This window comes from Neopsephotus bourkii, unplaced genomic scaffold (genome assembly GCF_033783945.1).
Source record: "Neopsephotus bourkii isolate Nb327-2 ecotype Australia unplaced genomic scaffold, CSIRO-AGI_Nbou_v1 NB_1825, whole genome shotgun sequence".
Lineage (NCBI taxonomy): Eukaryota > Metazoa > Chordata > Aves > Psittaciformes > Psittacidae > Neopsephotus > Neopsephotus bourkii.
Window position 1 is genome coordinate 4306905 of NW_026902298.1, and position 25784 is coordinate 4332688.

At 40.1% G+C, this 25784-nt stretch overlaps 1 protein-coding gene across 1 annotated transcript in view; it reads left to right on the forward strand.

The window, feature by feature from the left end:
• The window catches only part of TMEM135 (transmembrane protein 135), a 164863-nt gene extending 139907 nt beyond the window's left edge, over positions 1-24956 (forward strand). The window contains exons 7-15 of the mRNA XM_061343739.1: positions 5631-5672; positions 7364-7510; positions 9511-9580; positions 14988-15155; positions 16960-17023; positions 17667-17743; positions 19342-19440; positions 20965-21032; positions 22635-24956. Coding sequence (XP_061199723.1) covers positions 5631-5672; positions 7364-7510; positions 9511-9580; positions 14988-15155; positions 16960-17023; positions 17667-17743; positions 19342-19440; positions 20965-21032; positions 22635-22767 — 868 coding nt within the window. The 3' untranslated portion in view covers positions 22768-24956. The remainder of the gene's footprint in view (positions 1-5630; positions 5673-7363; positions 7511-9510; positions 9581-14987; positions 15156-16959; positions 17024-17666; positions 17744-19341; positions 19441-20964; positions 21033-22634) is intronic.
• The last annotated feature ends 828 nt before the right edge of the window (positions 24957-25784 follow it).

Here is a 25784-nt window from a genome sequence, read left to right on the forward strand (position 1 = left end):
GTTTTCCCTTAAATTTGGCTCTGTATTTCCTCTGAACAAGTCACAAGTTGTGCCTCATGATCCTGTCAAGCCTTGGAGGAAGTGGCTGTTGTGTGGTGGTGGCAGTTCTCTGCCTGTAGCTGTTGCTGGTTCTCCTGGGGTTTTGTGGTCCGACATTGGTGGGGCCTCCTTCCTGGCGCTTGGTGAGAGGAGGGCAAGAAGAGGTTTTCCATCAGTTTTCCCAGTCCTGGCAAAGTGGAAGAACGAGGAAAGCAGGTGTTTATTCCAAATGGGAAAAGTTGGGATATGGAGACATCATGAAGGAAGGGCTTAAGTTTGGTATTGGGGGAAATGTTGAAGTTAATTCCAGCTGGTGCATGGACATTTTCTTTCTGCTCTATGCATTTCCAGGTGCCTTGATACAATGGCTGGTTGGTGTCTCCTAAGAGCTACATTTCCATGTGGATGGGTGGACAGAAATGTTTGCGTGTCTGTACAGGATACCGTAACTTAGTTTGAAATTTCCTTTTGGGTTGAGTTATCTTTGTGAGATATGCAAGTTTTAATGTATTTAATAAGATACCAAAAAAAGGCAATTAGTTGACGTGGCTGTAATTAAAGTGTCTTTACCTCAACCCATGAATCTTACCATTTTTTCCTGTTTAGATAGTTGAAAACAACTTAGAACTGAGCTTGAACTAATCCTTCTGTGATTCAGAATGAGTAAGTGTGTGCCCCTGACTCTTGAAGTTCTTTATAATCCTGGTTTTCAGTGGTGATTAATCTGTACTTTAAATCTCGTAGTCATAACCCACTTGATTGGAACTGAATGATCTTAATGTCCTTTCCCACCCTAACTATTCTGTGATTCTATGATTAACACGGTGGAACGTGTCAGACCATGAGGAGGTTTGGGAAACATGTTTATTATTACAAAAAGAAATGAGCTTTTGAGAATAGCATTTAGAGGACAGGTGGAGAGGAAATACAAAATAGGAGTTCATCGTGCAGGAAGAAGGAGCAAAAAGAGGAGATGGAAAACAAGAGAGATGAATACAGAAGACAGCTCAGAAAAAGGATAGTTGCTGATGACTTCTAAGACTGGGGAGAAGAAGAAGACTGGTGTTCCTGCCCATGGCAAGGGGCTGGAACTAGATGGATCTTTAAGGTCCCTTCCAACCCAAACCATTCAATGACTCTAAGACAAGGAATAACGGACAGAAAAACAGGAGGAGGAAGGTATAGTAACCTCCCTGGGTAGCTTAAAACAGAAAGTGGATTATCCTCTGGGGTTCAGCACAGCTCACAAAAGAGCTTAGGTAGCCCTTAATTCCTAGTAACAAGGGATTTAATAGCGAGGGATGTAGCTGGCGTGTTCAGACACAGTCACATTTCATCACTCTGATCCTCCCTGCCCCATTAAACAAGACACCACAACTCGGAAACGTGGTCCCCCCCGGCCAGTGTTTACAAGCAGATGTGCTGCAGTAATATGCCAACACATGCCCTGTGCTTGCAGTGTTCCCTTCCCACGTGGCCAGAATGAGAGCTCTGCATATAGGAGTTTCTAATTTACTTTTACCCTGAAGGATAACATAAGCAATATGGGATGTTGTTAAACATGGCACATGTTGCTTGGAGCTGCTTTCTCCTTACCCTTTCCATGGGTGAAAAATGATTTGTTTCTTCAGAAGGCTTCTTGTGAAGGGTATAGGAGTTAGTCACGGAGAAAATCTTGACAAGAGTTAGGGGAAGACATACTAATAAGAAAGCCCAAAACATAACTGCTGGCATCCAGCCTTACAGTTCAGTGTGGGAACTCCTCCTTCCCACAGGATGGAGGGAGAGCGTAAACTCATGTACAGCACCTCTTTACATACACAAACAAAAATAGAGTTCATGCATGTCTTGTAGTATAGTTAGCATCAAGCTTTGGCTTTATTCCACTTCTGCTGTTTTCTGTATGAAAAAATAAATGTGTGTGGCCCTAAGTTATAAATACGTACGATTAAAATCGACCCTATTTGCTCATGAGCCAAAATTGTCCCAGGAGGGGGATTTGGAGAACCCAAATTTATTGCTATGGCTCCTTGATTCTTCTGCTTCTCCAGCTCCAGCCGTGGCTCTGGCCAAAACGGAGCTGGAGCAGAGCATTTCTGCTGTGGCATCAGGTACAAGGTGTCTAGTGGGGACAACTGACAGAGTCGCTAGTGCCATTGGCTTTGTACCAGGGACAAATTCCTCTGTGATGGGAAAATGGAACCAGATTATGTGCCATTTAAATTATTGCTCTCTGGGCAAATAAATCAAACTCCACGCTGCCCTCTTGCAGCTTGGGATTTGGTCCCTAGGCTGTTCAGGGTGGTGGGAATGGTGGCAAAGGTGAGCTATGGTGAGCACCCCAAACGGCATACAGCTCACCCTTTATCTCAGACCTTCTGGGTTAAATAATCCCCTAAATAACCCTAAAAACAAGCTTATAACACAGTGTTGAAACTTCTCTGTCTCAGGGGTATCTGCAGCGCTGGGCACATGTAATGCATTTTACTGTGCTCATTTGCAGCTTGAATAGCTCGCAGGGGTCAGCAGCAGAGTGCAGACTTTTTCACCCCTTGAGCAATGAAGCATTGAGTAAAAGTTATTATTACCAATTAGTGGTGGCATTATTATTACCAATTAGTGGCTGTATGAAGCAAATCATTAGTCTTAGTTCAGTTATTAGCAGCCAGGTGTTCATGAAACGTGCCATGTGCAGCTTGCATTGTGCCTCAGCGCTCACTGTCGGGGCCAGTCACTGAGTATGTGGCTGGCGTCTGTGTGCTGTCCCTGTGTAGGGTTCTGTTGTGTCCCCCCCAAAAGAAGCGTGTTTGGAGTCAGTGTGGAGGGTTTTTTTGTGTATCCACTGAGTGAATGAATAAGGCAATTTCAATCTTTAAACAAGTATTTTGAAACCTTTAAATATACGGTATTGATGATGTAAAGCCAAACCTTCAATTTCTAGTTCTGTTCTTGTTTTGCTGCTTCCTTTGTAAGAGCAAAACTGCCAAGTCAGAGAAAGGAAAGTTACAGTGCAAATTGCTCTTGATCCAAAGTATTGTTTCTCAAGGACTCCTATTTTTGAAACCACTAATACTCACTATTTCCACATACCCATTAGTTTTGCAAAATAGCTTTGCACAAGTCATTGGAGACAGCAAGCAGCATGAATTGAGCTCTATTGAAGAACGTAAATTGCACTTTCATACTGTGTTATAATTAAAAAAAAATAGGAAGCTAATGGGAAAAAAACAATGGTGAATTTGGCCTTATTTACATGTTGAACTTGTGTGTTTAACCTCAGTGCATTTTGCAGGAGATTCATAGCTGTAGCTCTATAACTGTATAGAATAATAAATAGTAAGTAAGAACAACTGATAAAATCCCAATACACTCAGTACTTACTGTGTAGAATTGACTACAATCATGTAATTAGAAGAGGCATTAGAAATCTTTTTTGTGTTTTGGGGAGTAAAGAGCAGGAGGTTGGAGTGCTGTTTGCTCTATTGACCATTCAGATGTCTTCTTATTTACATTATTAGTGAAGAAGAGCTTTGAGTGAGGATTTGAGGACAGTTCATAGCAAAAGGAATCGTAAGAGAGCATCAGTCAGGTCAGGTCAGTTCCAGCAGTAGTTGGGTAGGGACATCTGGTGGTGTGATAAAGGAATAATTGAACACTTGCAGCTAGAAGTGCAGTTGGGTTGGAATGATTAAGGCAAAAGCATCATTAAGCTCATACTGTAACTACTTTTCTGCTTCAGTATTGTTCTAGAAACACTCCTGTGTGTGTTTGCATTTCAGTTCGTGCATGGTTTTAATTTACTGGGAAGAAAAGGGCCTATTGAGCTGTCAGCTTGTAGACATAATGTGTTGACCTCCCTTAACTCAAAGGGCATTAACTTACAGTCACTTGTGAGTTTAAAATCAAACTGCTGATACTGGACCACGGTTCTGTGGGTAGAGCGGGTGTATGTGCCAGTGATTCGCTGTGATCTATGGGCAAAGATGGTTTCATTTGTTCTGGTCCGTCAGTCACCAATTGTTTCAATTCATCTTTCAGTCCATCTTCCTGTAAAAATATTAGGGTAATTTTCAGCTTGTGAATTCCATAGGGAAAGAATCATAAAAAGTAAAATGTTTGCATAGTCGTGGTTACAAACTTCTATGTTAATTAAAGATACAGTGAGCAATTTTATGTGCATGTGTTTACCCTGAACCCCATGTACATCATATACATGAGCAATATTTCGGGTACATTCATTTTAAAAGAGAAACTCTTTTAAGATGAATTATTTAGTGCTGTGTGAAACTATCTGATACTCATTTAGCACTGTGCACATGGTGATAAAACCAAGTCCTTACAAACACACATGTGGAAGGCCATACCCTTGGGAAGACCTTCCCAGAAGCTTTTAAAGCTGTTGCATCTTACCAGAGCTTGCCTGACAGGAGAAATCATGACTTTCTTGGCCTGTGCATATCTTTGGTCTCATTGTGTTCTTTCTGCTGTTTGTGTGTATTCAGCCATTGTTAGCACATGTTCACCACACATGGTGCCTTGTGGGACATGATGTCATGGGCTCTCAGGAGGGTATGGGCACCACTTGGTTTCAGCAGGCAGAAGACAGAGGGTCACGTTCATCCACTCCCACTTAAGAAGCCTTTGCAACCTCTGTCTTGTCCTGTCTTAGAATAGAAGTGTTCATGAGAACACGTAAGTTGGTAAGTTACTAGTTTGTGCTTTATGGAATTCATCAGGATTTATGGATTTATGCATTCTTTATGTGCTTTATGGATTCTTATCAGGAATTCATTTTTACCATGATGTATTTGCCAAGTCTATAAAAAGAAAAGGGGCAAACCCCCAAGCATCTGCTCTTTGCTTTGCTACATGACACTGAGAAGTCTACCAGGAAGAATCAAGCTTCCAGTGTACCCAGGGCACAAAAAAATCAGTAACTTAAATCTTTCACAGCTAGTTTTGGACTCTTTACCATGGTCATCATTCACACAAGGAACCCGGTAGTCTATAAGGAAGTATATATACAGTCATGCTCAGAATCAGCATAACCACTATATAATTGAAAGACCGGGACATTGAGAGTCTTCTTAAAGTAATGAGCTGTAGAGATCAGTGCTGTACAAAGTAGAACAAGTTATCTCAAAGTCAGAATAACTATTGCTTGCAGCTCTCCACAGGAGGGTGGGTATTTTGTCGAGGTCCAACGCTCTTTTCTCTCCTTGCATTAACATTTCTGTTTCGTAAAACTCATCCTGACTTCTTTTCCATAAAGCAGTGATTCTTCGTCTGATGAAATCTTCCACTGTCACCCCAGTGGTTCTGTCACCATCCTTTAAAAATGTCTCCACGCTTGGTTTGGCTAAAAGAGAGAAGCACTGACATTTGTATGCTGTGCCCTTTGTTTCTGAGATGTCCCAAGGCTGTGGTGACAACTGTGGAGTCAGTGATAGCCGCAGAGTTGTTACAGGCATAGTGTTTTCTGTTAATAAGAGCTAGTGTTCATCCACAGCCCTTTTATGCAATGCTTAATCTAGAACACTTTATATTGCAAGCACCCTGTTATAGAAAAACCTGTTCCTTTTATCTTTCAGATGCAAAGATGGCTTGAAAGGATTTACATACTCTGCACTAAAGTAAGTATGGATTCTGTGAGTACATAATTTACAGTGAAGATTTGGAGGAATCCTGCATGGTGGCAGCTGTGTGAGAAGAGTATTCCTAAGAAATAGGAAAGAGAGGAATCTCTCCCAGAGGATTTCTCTCTGGCAAGAGAAGGATATATTTGGGACCATCATTAAAGGAACTGCAGACAGTGTGGTTGCTTGCTTTTGAAGGAGTGTTAGTATTTCTAAGAGTGGGGTTCCTGATATAAATGGCTCCCTGTTTTGACCTGGAGTTTATTTGCTGCATTTACAAGATGTTTAATGACTACAAAGATAGTTCTGTAATCAGCATCCAGATAAAGCATGGGTTCCTACCATGGTTTGAGATATCCTCATCATGTAACTAAACCTTGTGTCTATTGTCATGCTCCAGGCTCTCCTAGAATTTACTTTGTGATGTGATCCTCTGGCGTTACTCTGTTGTAGTTGTATGAAGTTCTCCCATCTTTGTGTCTTGAGTCAAAAGTACAAAGACACGTTATTCTTCCCTTTCCCTCACATACTCTGCCACCTGTCTGCCACTCAGATCACAGAATGGTTTAGGCTGGAAAGGACCCTAAAGCTCATCCAGTTCATGTTCCATGCAGGGACACCTTGCACTAGACCAGGTTGCTCCAAGCCCCATCCAGCCTGGCCTTGAACACTGCCAGAGATTGGGCAGCCACAGCTTCTCTGGGCACCCTGTGCCAGTGCCTCAGCACGCTCACAGGGAAGAATTTAATCCTTGTATCTAATCTCAGTCTCTCTGTCAGTTTAAAGCCACCCCTCCTTGTCCTGTCCCTACAGGCCCTTGTAAAAAGTCCCTCTCCAGCTTTCTTGTCAGCCCTCTTTAGGTACTGGAAGAAAAGAGCTGAAGTCAAGCAAGACAGATTTGCTGTTGTTGGTAGTGGGAAATACAACATTTACAGCTATGAAACAGCCACGTTTGATAGAAGGTGCCAATGGTTAAATAGTACAGTCTGTAGTCCAGAAATGAAAACAGTCCTGTATCAACATGCAGAAAGATCTGACATCACCAGTTCAGTCACATACTGAATGACAAAGCTTTTATACCTTCATCACCCTCAGCAAGACTAACACAGTGTAACTTCCATTATAGTGCAGAGTGTTTGGAAACATCTTGCCATGGTGTCCTCCACTGCCCTTGGTACGCAGTAATTCTACACCTAAGGTGAACCAGTGTATTGACAATATCAACTTCTGGGTGACGAAGGAGGGCTGAAGATGAAGCCAAACAAAACAGAGCTGATGCTCTTGGTGGGAGCAAAAACATTCTGAAGATTTTAAAAAACAGATATTTTATGAAAATATTACAGTAATTGTCAGGCTTTATGTAACCCCATTTTGCTGCAGAGAATGGAGACATTTCATGTGCCCTTCTGATTTTCTTACTTGTGTTTGTCCTTTGTATGTGAGGTGTATTTCCCCAGTAATATTTTTGTTCCTAGCTTTAAAACATTCCTGGCACCAATTGTGACCATTATTTGATGTTTAAATATGTGTCAGCGGAGTGATCTTTGCAGAGATACAACGTTTGGCAGCTGTATAGGGTGCAGCCCTGTGGGCAACCTCAAGCTTGTCTTAAACACTTGGAGGCTTAACTGGACTTTACGTATTTCTTTGAGTTATTTATGTAATGGTTGTTTTGTTTTTTCTCTCAGGTTCATTGTAGGGAAAGAAGAAATCCCCACTCATTCGTTTTCACCTGAAGCAGCATTTTCAAAAACAGATAGAAAGATAAAGCCCTGTGAAAAAGTATCGCAGCGGATGAACATACTGGCTCTGACAAAAAAGCTCATGGACAAAGTGTGAGTCAAAGAAAACAGCAAACAAACAGAACAGAAAGAATCATTCTTTAATTAGGTCACTTTAGTGCTTTGTTACATTCTATTTGACAATGCTTTATGATACTTTTGCTTTGCATTTAAGTGGTTTGCATTTCGTTGTTACTGGGTAGTTGGCAATGATGAACTCTAGTAAAAGCAAAATTTAAGACATTTATGTCATAGCAGTGACTTGCAATGTGCACTTGTCTAATGAGGGAAGGTAAACTCAGACAATTCTGAGTTGCAGTGGTGCTTGCTTTGTCTGCGGTTTTCAGCAAAACCAGCTCATGGTGGGGTTCTGCTGGTGCTTGTGGTGATACTAAGGAGGGGAAATTGCACAGCAGCAGACCTTAGGTCACCATAAGTCACTGTAGCATCATTTTGGGGAGCTACATTCCTGTATTGAATAGCAGGAGCTGCCTGAGAACGCGATTGATAGCGTGTGGCCTGCCTCCACTGTCAGCAATTGTAAAGTAAAAGAGTGAGTCTGAAACTGTTTTGCACAAGTTTAGAGCTAGACAGCTGAAGTTAGGGTAGTTAGGCTCACTCCTGGTCTACATGGTACAGATTATTGCTCTTTAGTATGAGCTTGAAGAAATTACATCAGGTAGATTTTCAGTTCAGGTGATGTACTTCTGCTGTGCTTCATTTGTCAGCTTCAGGTATGTTGGGTACCACAAAGTGACATTGGTTTACAGGGAAGGTGAAAAAAAAGATGGGATCTGTTCATACCACAGCTATCAATCTTCACTGCCATTGGCATCTCCATGAGCAGTTTTATGACCAGACCTTTACCTGCTGGCACGCAGGAGAGAAACAGCTCTTCCAAGTGCATTGTGTTCTCAAAGTCAGCAGTGGCTTTTCAGGCACAACTGTTTCAGATAACAAAAGACCTCCAAGGAGAAGGCAGCTCCAGCTTTATGCAGATCCTTTTAGCTGAGTTGCTTATACCCATTTTGTCTTAAATACCTCTTGTTCAATTTGCTAGAGATAGCTCATAGCTCCTCCGCTGTTCATTAAATACAAGGATCTGTGGGTGAAGAGCATTTTTGCTTTAAGGTTTTTCAGTTCCCAACTCAGACATTGAGAAAACTTTCAGATTTTAGTCCTACTGCTCTCCCAGGTTTCTCCTCCATATGGTTCTTTTCAGTATAATTGAGTCTAAATGCCTGTAACCTGATCACATTCTCATTACAATTTTTGCTGCATAAACTGACCTCACAGATGATTTATGGCCATTACACTTTATAGTACATGATTCAGAACTTCCAGCATATTTGACACAGTATATAAATTGTGTCATTTATTTTGCATTGAAACTTAAATACTTGGCTATAGGAAAATATAATGTTCAGACCTGGTATGACATTACTTCTTGTAATTCTACATAATGCAGGGCTAACAACTGTACAGTCCATGCATCCCACTATCCCAAGCCAGGCTCTTTTAAATGCTCAAGGTCAAATTCTCAGTCTGAAGTCAGGGCTACATAAAAATCTATATAGTAGGAGCAATAGCATGGAAGTGGAAGGCTTGTAATTGAGAGAAGTCTCACAGGGCATCTCTGCATTTGTATGTTCTGCATTGCCCTCCAGTGAACCTTACAATGGTATGAAAGATATAATGATGCAGATATCAAGTATCCTTCCAGAACCACAGAACAGAGAAGGTTCACATCACTTCTCCGTGTTCACCACAGCAGAAAATTTGTTCTTTAATTCTGCATTTAATGTCTAGCATGGCAAGAGGTTGGCTCCAAGTAAGTATGCAGACACTTCTTGCTGTACAACTCAAGTATTGTTAGTTTTTATTATCCTTTTATAGCATCATAAAAGTTCACAGTGCCCTTCGGTGGGTAATGGGGAGAATGAGTGGTGGGAAAATAGAACTTTATGTATTTTTAGGCAAGAAAAAATGTGAAGTCTCTTGATGATGCTGAAAACAGCTACGAGTTAATATGTGTTTCATTGTGCTCTTTGCAGGTGCAAACATGGCCCAAGGCACAGATGCTGTAAACACTACGGAGATAATTGCATCTCATATTGTATTAAAGTAAGTGCAGAAAAAGTTAAATGGACAAACCCTGACAAAGTCTTTAGTTGGAAAAAGCATATACTTGTAGTGAGAAAGGAGCCTGTTACTCATTCTCCTTCTGTTGAAAATGTGACAAGCCTGAAAACAGGTTTTCTCAATTTAGGACGGGGTGGTGCTGGGGTTAAAGTTCCTGGTCTCTAAGATTAGCTGTAGTGAATGAATAACATACAAATGTGTGGGAAAACATGGGCTAGCAAGCAAGGAAATTGTTTAACTATGTGATGCACTTGAGGGCTGAGCCCACTTGTGGCTCCACCCGAAATCAGTCACTGGGAATGTGCTGCTCTGGCACTCTGCTGCCCAGCCCCATGCCCACTGCTCTGTTATGTTATTTTAAGGGCTCAGGGTAATGAGAGATTGGTCACAGTTGCTGCTCCCAGGGTGAACTGTTCATGTTCAGTGGCATAATTCACCCTCCATCATTAATGTGATCAGCGTATGTTGCTGGATGGTAACATGAATACCGGATAGAAATTTAGTTTGGCTGGCATTGGGTTGGCACAGGTGGTGCCAACTGCTAATGCCTCTTTTAGGACTTGGTAAGACTCCAGAAGATCTCCATCACCTGAACATTCACCCATTTTTATATATGGAGCAGCAAAAATGGATTTGAGGATCTTGAGATGCTTTTGATATCAATTACTTTCAAAAATAACTTCTTTAAATTAAAATTCTCCATACAGTTAGTGTTATCTCTGAAGCACTATGCTTAAATTTACCATCAGAAGAGACTTAGCACAGCATTCATTCATGTATGTTTATTAAAACCATCATTTTGTGTTGTATTAACACTCCTTTTACACGGCAGTACGTTAGCATACCCACTGCGTAACATGGATATAAGCTGTGCTGGAGCTGATAGGATTTGGGATGGTGCTTAAGTGTTCTGCTGAATTACAATGAGAATATACAGTAGAGCATTCATGAATAGTTCAGGGTAGTTACGTTGCTTTCCTGTTGTAGCTATGACATATTTAACAGAGCCCAGATGACGGTTATAGTTTTACAACCTCTCACCACCATCTCAATCCACTTAATGTTTTGTTCCTGAGCTCTTTATTCAAGGTGTAACATCTCTGAGGACACAGACATTCCCTTTGCTTTGTGCTTGTGCAGTGCCTTGCCCAGTAAGTTTGCTGTTCAGTGCCTCCTGGCCTGCTTTGTCTCTCATTCCCTGAATGCTCATGTTTGGTCAGCATCCTCTGGGGAGCAAACATTCCCTGTGCCTTCATTTGCAGAGTACTCTATGTTTTTCCCATAGACATCAGTGTCTGGCCTTCACAATCAGTGTGCAAGACTGCAGTGAATACTGTATTCAAAACAAAGAAGTGATTTCATGGGTTGGCATGCTGCATTTCCAAATCTCTGCTGATAGTATCTCCTAGCATGCATCTTTTTCCATGGGTGCCTTGCTATAACTTCATTCTATTGCACTTTTACATAAAGTGCTGTCTTTCATTACTTAGGCATATTTTACAGTAATTAGCTCTTAACTACTGTTAGTCCAGGCTTGCTTGCGGAGATTCTTATTACACTCACACAAAATCCTTATGCATTGTGCTGCATGCTCAGCAGTCAGATCTCTGTAACTCTCAAATCTCTTGTCACACTGTATTATTTTACCAGTGCAGTTAGAATAAACAAGGATTTTTGTTCAGCTACCAATGGAACTGATGCCACTTCTCCATGGAAAACTGTCATGATCTGCTGGAAGAATAGTTGTGTGTATGAGTAAAGAGAGAGATGATCTGATCAGTATGGAATATAATGAATTAGAAACGTGTATAAAACTGAAGGGTGACTGAGAAATAGGAACCAGTCTTGTTAAATTACTCTAGTTGAGAGACACAAATCTGATTTCAGGTTGTGAGTTCTTCAAATTACAGTAGACCAGCCCCACACTACTCTCTGTGTCCTTTCTTAACTGAGTGGGGAGATGTGTCAGTGATGAAAAGGAGGAAAAAAAGGGGGATGTTCAGGAGTCCCTGTCTTCTTTGGTTGTTTATTCAGCATCATTTTTACAACATATCTCATACCCTTGGAAGGGGATAAGGGGAAAAGAAAACCCAAAAGATGATAGAACTGAACTAAGTCTAAAAAAAAGACGTTTTTATAAGGCTGTTCTCTCGTTAGATAAACCAGTTGTGCTTTTAAACTATACTTCATTCTTGGCCCAGTCTTGTATAGCATTTGAGTGTAAATTATTCTTGACTACAATAACATAATCAGAGAAATATTACTGAGGTGGCAGCCAGATCTTTGAATTTCCTGACTTTTTGGAGACTTGTTTTGAAATTATAAGATAAAAAAATTTCTTTTGTATTTGGATTCTTAAAGATCCAAAATCCTTAAAAGCATTTTCAGCTCTCTCTATGGCCGTTCCTGGAGTCGACCAGTAGTAACTGTCAGCTGACATGACTCTAGCATGTTTTTGTAATTCCATATCTGTACGGGAACTTTCCAATCTAATAATGATCTGATGAGCTGCTCACTGCCAAAATTTCCCCTCCATGCTATATTTTTCTGTACCGTTGAGCATCTCATCTTCTCATTATCACATCTGAGCTTTAATTGCCATTTCTTGCCCTTTTCCTCCTGCTTCACATTTAAATGCATGTTAGGTAGTTGACAGAATTCATTATAGGTATTAAGTAACATTTAGTGATGTTACCACCTGATTTTATAGACTTCCTTTCACATTTTAAATACCTAAAGTGCTTTAGGTTTGTAAATGTCTGAAAAGAGCCACTAGAAGCAGTCAGAAGATATTTTTCCTCTTTTGGATTCCACTTGATTACAATAAGGAGACATCAGCCAACAGTAGTAGCCCAGTTGTCCATTTGTTCTGCTGATGCTGCAGATGGCACCATATAACCCTCAGAGCTCACCTAATGACCAGGATGATAAAAAATAAATGAGATTATTTTGTGATTATTCTAGTCTCTTGAAGAAACATGAGCTACTGTACAGCCTGAACACATTTTAGGTATCTTAACTAATTCCTAACACATTACATCAGGTTAACTGAGGTTTGGTACGTTACTGAGCTCTGTTCATGTGCACACATGTGCTTTTCTGAATTCGAGTTATTGCCAAGATCTTGACTGTCTCAAAAAACAGAAGGTTTGTTTAATGAGTTTTGCAGATGTGGTTTCACCAGGCTGCTGCTTCTGGCTGAGCTGAGTCCCAGCTCAAAAGTCTTTGTGGTGAAAGAGCTCTTAGCAGAGTTTTCTTCCCTCACTTACGTTTATTAGTGTCCTATGTATACTGTACTGTTTTCTGCCTCTGTTATTACTTGAAATCTTGTTATGGAAGATAAAAGTTACAATATTTGGTGTTAATTATAAGATTTAATACTTTCTGTGGCTCTGAAACAAACACCTGTGTGCTACAGATTCACCTGTTTGATGTAATGAGCTACATAGAAAGATGTTGTGTGCTATTTCTTGCTGTTTGGTGCACATCAAAACTAAACCTCAGTCCTTCAGTTCAGCTCTTTTGAGAAGTGGAACTTCTTTATTCATAGCTACTGGATTATTCAATGACACAACATGTTTTCTTTCATTGGATTCTCATAAACCTTTGCTTGACTAGCAGGGAGAGTAACTGCTTCAAGAAGATGTTATTACTGGATGTTTAACCACAATACAATTTTATGAACTCCATGGTGCATTATAAAGTTCTGTAGGAGGCAAAAATACTTCTGAGTGTCTGAGTTTGAAAGGTTGCTCAATCAAACCCTTTGCCAGCTATATCATAGAATCATAGAACAGTTAGGGTTGGAAAGGACCTTAAGATCATCAAGTTCCAACCCCCTGCCATGGGCAGGGACACCTCGCTCTAAACCATATCACCCAAGGCCTCGTCCAACCTGGCCTTGAACACTGTCAGGGATGGAGCATTCACAACCTCCCTGGGCAACCCATTCCAGTGCCTCACCACCCTAACAGGAAAGAATTTCCTCCTTATATCCAATCTAAACTTCTCCTGTTTACGTTTTAACCCATTGCCCCTTGTCCTATAACTACAGTCCCTAATGAAGAGTCCCTCTCCAGCATCCTTGTAGCCCTCCTTCAGATACTGGAAAGCTGCTATGAGGTCTCCACGCAGCCTTCTCTTCTCCAGGCTGAACAGCCCCAACTTTCTCAGCCTATCTTCATAAAGGAGGTGCTCCAGTCCCCTGATCATTCTCGTGGCCTCCTCTGGACTTGTTCCAACAGGACACCAGAACTGCACCCAATACTCCAAGTGAGGTCTCACAAGAGCAGAGTAGAGGGGCAGGATCGCCTCCTTTGACCTGCTGGTCACGTTCCTTTTCATGCAGCCCAGGATACGGTTGGCTTTCTGGGCTGCAAGCGCACACTGAAGCTGGCTCATGTTCATTTTCTCATCAACCAGCACCCCCAAGTCCTTCTCCGCAGGGCTGCTCCAAATCTTTTCTCTAATATCTGGAATTGTTTCAGTGTCCCTGAGTATCTTCAGAAAATCATGAGCTTGCGTGCCTGCTTTACTTGCTAATGGAGAGTGTACATAGTTTTCACATAAAACATTCTCCAAAGAACAGATTTAATTCAGAATGATTTGAGGAGTTCAGCCATGGGGTAAGAATAATGATAGGAAGCTTTGGAGGAAGTTGTAAGAAACTGGGGAGAAGAATTTGGAAAGAAAAAGTCAGTGTGGTTTTGTGACACGGTGTAAAAAGAACAGATCTGTGTCCAAGGTGCAGCAGTAAGAAAAATTCATTGGAACCACATTATTCTTTCTCAGTAGCTCTGCATGTAATTTCCCTTTCTGTTTCACCCTTTCTCTTGCTGCAGGCATCACTCAGCCTCCAGTTCGGTTGAGGGAAAGTCCATGAGCACATGCCAAGCCACCAAGGTCACTTTCTAATTCTCACACTTTCTGAAAGTTATTTTTGTGGACTTTTCCCTCCTTTGGTGCTTTCTGCAGGCATCTGAGTGTAGAAGTGCTCTTTTTTTCCACCACATTACTTTCCTCTGTGTACCCGTTGTGGTTAAAAGCTGGTCAGTAGTCTGGAAATGAAGTCATCAGGATTGTTTCAAAGGACAGAATTTTAGAGGCAGAAGAGAAATAAGAATTTGTCCCTTGAGGCCTTTCAGATATTCACAGAAATTAAAGGAGAGTCAGTTGACTGTGATTTTATTACCTTTGCTATTTTACAGGGGAATCGGGGGAAAAAAAACCCTAATCTTGAGTTTGAAGATGGGGCTGCATTTTACACTGTGTCTGCAGAGTTGGGCTTTAAACTGCTTGAAGTCAAAAATGTACTTCTGTAGATGTTTCTGCTTTTCCTTTTCCTGAATTTGTGGTTTCTTACCACAGAATCTTTCTTTCTTTTCTCTAGGGCTTCATTAGGATGTTTAGCATTGGTTACCTGATCCAGTGTTGCCTTCGGATTCCATCCACCTTCCGGCATCTGTTTACACAACCATCCCGGCTACTTTCACTCTTCTACAACAAGGAAAACTTCCAGCTCGGAGCTTTTCTGGGATCTTTCGTCAGTATATACAAAGTAAGCTTAAAACATACAGAAATGACAAATACCATGGGTTGTATTTCACTTCTCAGAATGTCACAGAGAGCTAAGTGTAGCCGCTGAATACTACTGGTAGTGTTTGCTCTACAGCAACAAATTCTATAGTATTGCAGTGATCAAATCATAAATAGAAAACTACTCTTCTATTCTGTGTGCTCTTGCTATCATTTCTAAATAAACCAGATGGATTGTGCAGCATGGTATCAAGATCAGGAGTTAAGGTGTACTTCAGAGAAAGTGAATTGAGCAGTAGCAGCAGTGTTGCCACAGAGAAGCCATTTGCAGATTGTTTTTGGCTCAAATATCTGGAATTCTAGCTTGACACTAAATAGCAGGAGATTGCAGAACATATATCACATGCAGCTGAGGAGACATTGCACTTACCACTTGGAAATGTACCCTTCTACACCATTATAAAATGACAGATTGCAAACCGATGGGCATTCACACAGCATTGTTGGGATTAATTAGATGATGTTTATTTATGCCAAAAGAGAATGTGGCAAAGCACACACCCTGAGGGAGAATATATTAAATAGTGCAGTGCTGAAGTGGCTTTTGCACTTTTATAGTCTTAATCACACATGTTGTTTTTCAGCTGCCACTTTACTGGCTCTGTAAAGTTAAGATAATTCTGTATTATTGTGGAAGCTGAAATAATTTTGATATCTTTTAAAAGCTTCAGTTGCAAAGTGCAGTTTAGTTCTATAGATACTCATTTCACAAGGGTGGTGTGCTCTGACCTTCACTTATAGCAAGTAAAGGAGAGTATAGGAGCTGAAATGCAGGAGATTGCGAAGAAATACAAGACAATAAATACATTTTCTTGTGAAGGTGGCCAAATACTGGAACAGGTTGCCCAGTGAGGCTGTGTAGTCTCTATACTTGGAGGTGCTCAGAACTCAACTGGACAGGTTCCTGAGATACCTGTTCTAATGAGATCTGCTTCAGGCTGGAGCAGATGATCTCCAGAGGTCCCTTCCAACATAAATCATGCTTTGATTCCATGAAGAGCACACATTAGATGGATTAAAAGGCTGACACGAAGTATCAAGGTATCTCAAAGTAGACACCATTACTATAGTATTACATGCTATCTCAAAGTAGACATCATTGGACTGTCATACTGAACTATATAATGTTCTCTTGGTGCCATCAGCACTGGATTGAGCTTTACTAGGTGGATCTGAACCGTTAACAGAAATTTACCAGTGGTAAAATTTGGAGACAAAGGATGGCTTTCCAAAGCAGTTGAACAAAACAATGCAGAGGATAAGGCATATGTGGAGTGATCCAGATCATTTGGTAACCTGCAGTCATCCAAATGAAATACATTTTAATATAGCCTCAACCACAATTACATCTGTTCTGGCCTGAACAATTGGGTATTGTTGTCTGTGTCAACAAACAGGTTATTAGGAGTATCATGGTGTCTTTTAGCCATATGCAGGTCTAACTTTTTAGGGTAGTATGTTTTCCTAGTTCCAGTATATGTTAGATATATGGAAAAACCTTGAGATGTTTGCAGTACAGTTGAAAACAGACTTTTTCATGGGAAAGTCTAGACAACTACAGCAAATAAAGATGATGTGAATCCAAGATTAGCATTGGAATTAGATTGGTATTCAAATTGGATTGATCTGCTGTCTGATTTTGAACATTCTCACATTACACAATTCATACTGTGGGTTATATTACTAGCCTATAGAGGAGTGTCTCTAGACTATGCCTTATGAAAGAGAAATAACTAGGACTAATCCCGCTCTCCATTCACCTACAGGGTACTAGTTGCTTCCTGCGTTGGGTACGAAACCTAGATGATGAGCTTCATGCACTTGTAGCTGGTGAGTCCATGAAAAGAAGTGTATATTGCCTCTGTTGGCACTTTGCCTCTTGTCTGTTCTCTCATCACTGTTCTGACTCCTATGATGAAAATAGGGCTGTGTACGTCAAGATTATGTCATGTTTCAGATAGCTTCAAATAAAGGGTTTCAATTAAAATTGTAAGGCAAATTCAGTCAAATGGTGTGGGTTTTATGGTCAGCTTCAAGGACTTTATACAAATGTAAACTTGTCCTTTATTTTCCAACTGTAGAGATGTGAGTTTCAAATACTGACTCTTCCATATGTGACAGAAGACCCATTTGAAAGGATGGGCTCCACCAGGTACAAAGAAGGACCCTTTGCCATGAGATCTGTGTGTAGTGCTGGCCCTTCCTTGCTGTTTATGCATCTGTCACATATTGGAACCTCAAGGGTCTCTCTTTGTGGGATGAGAGAGGAAATTTAAGCCCTGAACTACAGCTTTGTTTCAGGGTTTCAGAACTTCTGTTTTAATAGCAAAATCCATATTTTGATGGACAGAACAGGTTGATCACTGAACTTTGTTGTAGCTACAGAAAACAATCTTGTGCAGTGTCTCCTGAGCTAACATACTGCAATGTAAATCACAGTCTTAACAATCCTTTTGTTTTCTAATTGTTGCAGGGTGTCTAGCAGGAATTTCCATGATGTTTTACAAGAGTACTACTATCTCAATGTATCTGGCATCCAAATTAGTAGAGGTAAGATACTACCTTTGTAACAGAGCTCTTTATTTCATCTATCTTTTCAAGGCAGAAAAAGAAAATGACCTGCACAGGCTTTGTTGAATGATTCCAGTATAATACAAAGCTGTGTGGCAGTGGTGTGTTTCAGTGCATGTGTGCCAAGAGCAGTGCCTTTCTGTGGTCTCATTTCTTTCTTACTTTCTTTTCTGTGACTCATTTTAAAAGTCCTTTATCCACTGGTCTCCATGTGTGTTCTCCATGAATTTTTTTAATCTCCTGATAGCTCTTTGCTTTGTAGCTTTTTCAGACTTTTTAAATCTGGAAGTTCCAAGAATTCTGCCAGAAACATAAATCAGACCTAGTCCTTAATTGCAGATTTATTGCCAAAAGCTACAGCTTCACTTCCTGCCTTTGTTCCCTAATTTTGGCATTCAACAGTCTGAGATAACTCAAAATAGCTTAGGTTTTAGTCTATAGCTGGGGCTGTTTGTCGGTTTACTTCAACTGATTGAATTCCCAGCTTTGCAATGAACTTCGTTCTCATTACTGTTTTTCAGGCTTGAATTATGACTATGAACTTGTTCAAATGAGAAGCGCAGGGAAGAAGTTTGTAGAGTTTGGATTCGCTGATGAAACTTTGCTAACCAGTTTCTGATGTCTTACTGTGCTTTTTCCACAAAATCAGGACTTAGTCATGGTTATTTCCCCAACAGCACCACTGGAATAAGTTGGGAACCTTCTCCTGTTAAGCATCATCTCTAAATCGCAAAGCAGACCTCGAGGGCCTTGAGTCCTAGTGTTATTTATCCACCTCCACTACCAGAGCAGAATTCATTTCAAAGAATACAAAAAGAAGGAACATTTATTGTTGTGAAGCATAAAATTAAACATAAAAAGGGAAGATATCCTCTGTTTATTCTTGCTTCTTGTAATCCTAGGCCAAGCTCTGAAGGTAGTTCACATGTTATATAAAAGCAAATCTGAGTTATCCATATTGATTTTTAGAACACCAGTTGTAAAAAAACCCCAATATTATCTTATATTGCTGATGGTTTTCTCTGGACTTTGAGACATTGTGGCTGCAGTGAAATAAGAAAAGTGCTGTGTGTTCTTTCTTTCTTTTATCATCTTACGCAAGCCAAGGGTAACTGACCGAAGAGGCGTGTGCTGCTTTGGAAGGTCAAGCTGTGCTCAGGAAAATAAACTTTACATGTTTTCTCAGAAAGTAAAGTATGTGATTTCAAGCTGTTTAAGAACAGTGAATATTCACTTTGTTGGGATAGTTACTGCATTGTTCTTTTGCTTGTTTAAAATGAAGAATTCCACACCGCAAACTTTCCCTTTTTTTATCTCTGAGGTCCGTACTAGCCTTTTTAACACCCAAAGCTGTTGCTAGGTCCTGTTCTGTGCATTAATAGCCTCTCACTTTATTGATCTTGGGTAACTTCTGTAAGCCATCTCCATCAATGTCACATTTCTGGACATATACAAAAATATAGGAGAGCAGGGTAGTAATGTTGACATGTTTTTTTGAAAAGGTAAAATAAATAAGAGCTAAAAAGCTACTTTAGCTTTATTTTGCTTCATTCAGCATTTTTTGTTTGTTTTTATAGACTATATACTTCAAAGGCATTGAAGCAGGGAAGGTTCCTTATTTTCCTCATGCAGATAGCATCATCTATGCCATTTCCACATCGATATGCTTTCAGGCAGTAAGTATGATGTTCTTTATGTCAAATGCTGAATGAAATGAGGAGCACAGGGTTACAGTGCTTCCAGCAAGATGCTGTGAATCAGGGCTCCTGCTTTTGAGTGTCATTGTGGGAAGATAATTTCTAGGACTCATATTTCTAGTATGCTTGTAGCTGAATACATTATAGAAAGCACTGAATTCTTTGAAAAGGATCTTCAAATGCATTGACCTAGAGGATGAACGTAAATGCATGGACTTTCATAAGCATATGAAAGGACAGTTTGTCAAGGAGACAAATAGTATATTGTAATACTTTAATACCCGTAAACGTTTTAATACCCATAAAAGTTTTTAATAAAGTGGAAGTTTTCACTTGAAGCCAACTTGAAGTTGCCGAATTGAAAAAATCTGCCAAAGTTAGTAAGAAAATCTGAAGTTTGATGTTCAAGACAAGCTGTAGTTATCGTTTGCACTTCCCAAGTCAGTTACGTACCTTCAGCTTCAGTGCACTTATCAGCCACATCAGCTGGAAAATTCCTTTTCAGTGGTACCCAAATTACTCTTCTATTGTACTACATCTCTCCATTTCTAGACCTGCTGCTGAAACATCCCACTGCATGTTTTCTGGACCTCCATAACTATATGTATTTTTTGTACCCCTCAGTATAGTATAAAATGACCCTAAAACAGTCTTCTGTGCTTAACAGTGTAGTGCCACTCCTCCTCATTGCTCCCAAAGGGAATATCTCTCATTCTAATATCAAAGAGAACTGGTATTTTAATGCTTGGGATGTGCCTAAAGATCTGCAGCATTGAGATCTCCAAAATAACTATTGGCAAGGACTATATCAGGCTAACAGAAATAATGTTCGTATGAGAAAAGAGGAAAGGATTTTTCATTACTTAATAACTGATTGGAAAAAGACTCCAAGAATAGAAGTAAATTGCTAGGTTTAGGAGGGAGGAAGGAAGGAAGGGGAAATTAGCAAAGGAATCTGTGCTGAGACATTTGTTACTCACTATATTCATAAGTGACCTGGAAAAGTAATGAAATAGAAGACAAAGATTTTGGTTATATATCATTATTTAAATACGTAACATGAATTATAAAGAAATGGAAGATCACAAAATGCAGAGTGGCATAAAATAGTAGGTAAATTTGGCATCCACAAGTGCAAAATTGTGTGTGTAGGAATAATAAGGATTATTGCTGCTTTCTCTGCAATGAGATCTAAGTTATCTGCCACCACTCTTGAAAGGCAGTCTTGTGGGACTATCGGTATGCTGGTGGTGGGCATGGAGAGTGTTGCATTCAGCTGTGAGCTGCTTGTCTGGTGGTAATTCTGGCCATTGGCAGGTGATCACAGCTGCTTTCAGACCATGAATTAGGAGATAATGTTTTAAAAATTAAATATTTATATTTCATGTAATACATATCCATATATATCCATAACTATCCTTTCACTGGGTTTGGCAATGTTCTGTAGCAGCTGAAGCTTTTCCCTGGCACTCAGCAGGCTCTGACACAGTTCTCTCCTTGCAGGCTGTCATGGAAGTTCAGAACCTGAGACCTTCATACTGGAAGTTTCTTCTACGACTAACAAAGGGCAGGTATGTAGTCAGGGGTATATTACGCTTGTCCAAGCACATCATTGATCACACTTAGCTTTCCATGTCATTCGCTGTCAACAGCAGAGCTGTAGTAGTACATATGGGCTAATTTCCTGGGTATTTACTTTGGTTTTCAGCTGGTTTCCAGTCTGCTGGAAGTTCTTTGCTGCTGAAGTGACATTGCTGGGTTTAGTCTAATGACAGGAGCAAAGACTTAAATCTAGTTAAGACTATTTAGCAGACGAGGGTTTTACTTGAAGCCTTTTTTATCTTTTAGTTCACTTGGAGGGTGGAATGCTTTCAGATTTCAGTGGAAAATGAGGAATTCAATAAGCAACTATACAGGCTAAAGAAATCACGTAGTATATGCAGTGGTTGCCAACATGGTATTAGTAGTAATGTTTAAAAGCATTACTAGAAATGTCAGAGTATTTCCTAAGAATACTTTGAAGATTCATTAGGGCTTTTTTATAGGCCATTTATTTAAATTCAGAAAGGAATCTTTTTTCCTTGGAAAACTAATGAAAAATTTCCACTTACTATAACCATAAATTTACCCTTTAATATCTTACTGCATATTTTTCCTCTTATTTGCTGCAGGGATCTAAGATGCTGACTCTTTAAAATAGGTTTTGCTGGAACTGATTTCTAAACATACAATTTAGTGAAGTGTACACTATTACTCTGAATGTGTAAGGCATCAGTGCAAACATCAGGAACAAGGTGTCCAAATGACAGTGTAGATCAGGTTAGGAATGGGATTATACAAGGTAATTATACAAGGTCTGTCATGACAGTGGGCTCTCCAGACTATAAAAACAGAAGTGAAATCAGATCCCCGTCCCTGGAACATGTTGAACCTACACTCCCTGCGGCACAGGACACTCTTAGCTGGACAGAGGGTGACTGAGTACACTGCTAGACATCGTAGGCACCTTTTGGGATGCTTGGAGGCAGCCTGCAGGCAACCTTTGAGGCCATACAGGCATGGTACAGGGGTGACATCAGTGCAGATGTCCAATTTTGGCTGCATTTTTCCCTCTTTTCCTAATCCTAAAATTGCTTTGATTGAAACAGAGAAGGGAAAAGAAATTATTTTCTGCTTATTTCTTTTATCTGAAGCAAACTTCTGTAATAGTAATTTTGACACTCCATAGAGGTGATTTCTTTTAACATTCCATAGGTCTTTCACTCTACAGTTTTGAACATGAAATGAAATGGAAATAGGTTGTAACACCCATAAAATTTTTACCTAGACACGTGCAAGCACGGCCAGAGTTTGTTCTGCTGGCACAAGAAAGAACAGTAGTGTTTTGTTTGACTTCTTTGTGGAGTCAAAAGTAGAATAAGACTCTCCCCTTTGTCACAAGTGTGTTCTATAAAGTACATCTACACAAAGCACTACTAAACAGATAAGTCACATGTGGTTTCTTTTTCATCTTTATTGCCTGAAAGGAAAACTTGCAATCTCTAAACAGTACAGGCCTGTTTAATAAGATTTGGGTGGTGTTCCATGAAATGAAATCATTTCAACAATAATTCTACTCTTTTTCATAATTAAATGAATAATCCATTCCTGCCTTCATATCTCTTCTTTTCTAGGTTTGCTGTCATGAACAGGAAAGCTTTAGATGTATTTGGTACCGAAGCATCTAAGTACTTCAAGGATTTCACACCTAAGCTTGACCCAAGATACACTGTTGTACCACCAGAGCTACCACTGGAGTTGTCTTGAACACGACAGTGTATCTTGTCATTGAATGTGATCAGCTTTTTGTCCTGAGAAGTTAATTAACTTAACAGTCGTATATATGGAGGAGGGCTTGGGCTCCACTTCAGTGTTATTTCAATGAGAAATGCTTTTTACCAATCAAAAGTACTGAAGCTTTGCAGGAAAGTGTGGCTTAATGATTAAGCCCCTTCCATAGACAGAAACTATTTTTGGATGACTGTAGTTGGTTGGCAGTTCGGTAGATTCCTGAATGAATTAAACAAATGAGTAATATATTTAGAGAAGTAAAATATAAATTATCCATAACAACTTCCAGAAAAATCTGTAGTTCACAGTAGTAAAACTAAAAATAATTCTTAATTTAGAAAGGAAGACAAGTGGCATAGTTTAGGTCCCGAATTTTACCTGATCTTACAGCTATTGCAGTCAGGTAGAAATGCCTCCTTGGGTTTCTAAACTGTGTCACTGCCCACTGGTTATTTAAAAGAGCAGTATTTTTTACACAGCTATAGCTGCAAAATAAGGGATTCCTCTGGAAAAGAAAATACATGTTAATACAGAAACTACATGCCAAGGCTGTGAATCCCACTGGCGATGCGGATAGCAGAGAAGGCAAGTGGGAAGGTGATACCAGCGGCTGCTGTGTGGCAAGGAGCAGGGGGTGTGGTGGTTAGGATCTGCCAAGTGGAAAAGGACAGAAGCAGGAGGAAGGAGGAAGGAATGAAACGTTCCGGGCTCTGAGATGGTGCTGGGAACAGCCGACAGTTCCAGACCTAAAAAAAGCCAAGAACAAAACAAAACTCCCCCAGAATACACTGAAATGAAATGTTTGTGTTTAAAGGGCTTGACACTGTCGCTTTCGATGGCGCATGGGGTTGTTTGTCAAGCTGCAGCACCAGCCAGCATTTCAAGTGTTTCTTTTAAAGAGAGCTGACCCCCTGAGGCTGAGACTCAGAGAATGGTTTTGATGGTTGCTTTAATAGGGTTTTTATCTTGTTCTTGGTGAAAAGTGGTTTTCCATCAAGCCATCAGACAGCCACAACTGGGACAGCTACATTCAGTTTAATGGGGTACTCAGTGCAAATAACTACCTACACAAATTCCATCTCAATTTTACCCTGAGTATTCCTGCAGATAAGAGCTTGTGTTCTAAAGCAAGACCTTGACGTGCTAATTGCTGCTTATTTTTGCTTTTTGGGGCTCTTTTTATATTAGAATCCATTCAGGTGATGCTGAATGGTGTTCGTTACCTAGAGCTTAATGAAAAGATGAGCTATATTCACATTCAACTGAAGAGAGACCAGGTAAGCCAGGGAATGGAAATTGCAGTAGGTTGCATGTGTTTTAAAAAGAAAAAAGAACAAGAAATCAGTATTTTATTGGGAGTCTTTGTCAGATGATATGAATTGGATTAATTAATAGAATCTCTATCTTGTAATACAGCTCTAAGCGTATTTTAATTCCCACTAGTTTTCTTATTACTGAATATACAGTAATTTTTATCAGATTTGTAGGAATGTCGTGAAAATCATACCATTCTGTGCACAAAACCTGCTTCTTCATCAGCTACTGCAGCAGTGATGCTTTATCGCTGGTACTAAAGGTGCTTCATCCTTTTGAACAGCAGTTGTCCACGTTAGTGTGAATAAAGTTCTGCAAGCTAGTTTGTATGCAGTATTTTATTGCTTGAAGTCTTATCTTAAAATTCCTCAAAAGGAAATAAAGAGTTAAGTCAACAAGAACTTTTAAAGGATCGTAATAGGTTTGTAGTGTTTTTCCACTGGAATATGGTCTGAAATATTTGACCTTGTAAAGTCTGAGAAGTTATATATTTTAGGTAATACATTAGAACTCACACACTATATCATGAATATTTTGTAGTGTAACTATGTACCATTCCCAAACGTAAAGATATTTTATAGGTGGATTCATTTTCTTCACTGGAATGACACTTGTGATTGTTTCTCTATTTGAAGTAAGAAAAATCCAAGTACTACATCTCAGCAGCTAAACAGTTCTGTCTACGTTTTCCTGCTTCCAAAATCCACAGTCCTCGTAGCGAGTTATTTTTGTGTAATATAAAAAGAAATTAAAAAGTTATAAATTATTTTTATTCAGATCAAGTATATGTAAGAAGAAAAAAAGTCCTAATGTTTTTCCCAATAATAAACAGTTGCTGCTTGAAGAAGTGACTTTTTGTCTAGGTTGTTGTTATTAAGCCACTTGGAGTCATAAGTGAAGTCATATTGATCGTGAAGGAACACCAGGAAGGTGGTTGAGCATTCAAATCATATGGGTGCATTACAGAATATAGTCCTAACTCAGTGTAAGTGAAGAGGTTAGTGCCAAAAGGGACAACTTCAGCTCCATGCTTCTGCAGGTAATCATGCACTGTAGCTGGAGGTTATCTCATGTTTCCTTTTCGAGCAGAGGAGCCCAAGCTGATGATGAGGACCATGGAAGGCTGCATGGCTCCAGCTCTGCCTATGACTGACATAGCAGTGATTCCTCCCCCTGGATGTAGCACAGCTCTCTGGGGGGTTGATCATATGATGGGTGTCTGTTCGAAAGCATCAAATTTCTTGCAAGTAGAAGGTGATTTTGTAAAGAGGAATTCAGAGGGCTCTTGGGAAATGGTGGGTCAGCCTGGAGAAGTTCAGTTTAGGTTGCCTATAAGGAAGAAATTCTTCACTCTCGTGGTGAGGCCCAGAGAAGCTGTGGCTGCCCCATCCCTGGCAGTGTTCAAGGTCAGGTTGGATGGGGCTTGGAGCAAGCTGCTCTAGTGGAAGGTGTGCCTGCCCATGCAGGGGTTGGAACTGGATGGTTTTCAGTTCCTTTCCAAGCCAAATCATTCTATGATTCTAAATGCTGGTTTGGAGGCCTCCATTTCCAGATTTGTGTTTGTAAGCAGTAAGCCCTTCACCAAGGAGACTCTCATTTCCTTCACTTCAGCCCTTTGCTCTGCACCTGGATGAATCCAGCACTGGGAGTACTTGCAGGTGACTCTGTTTGGGGGGTCT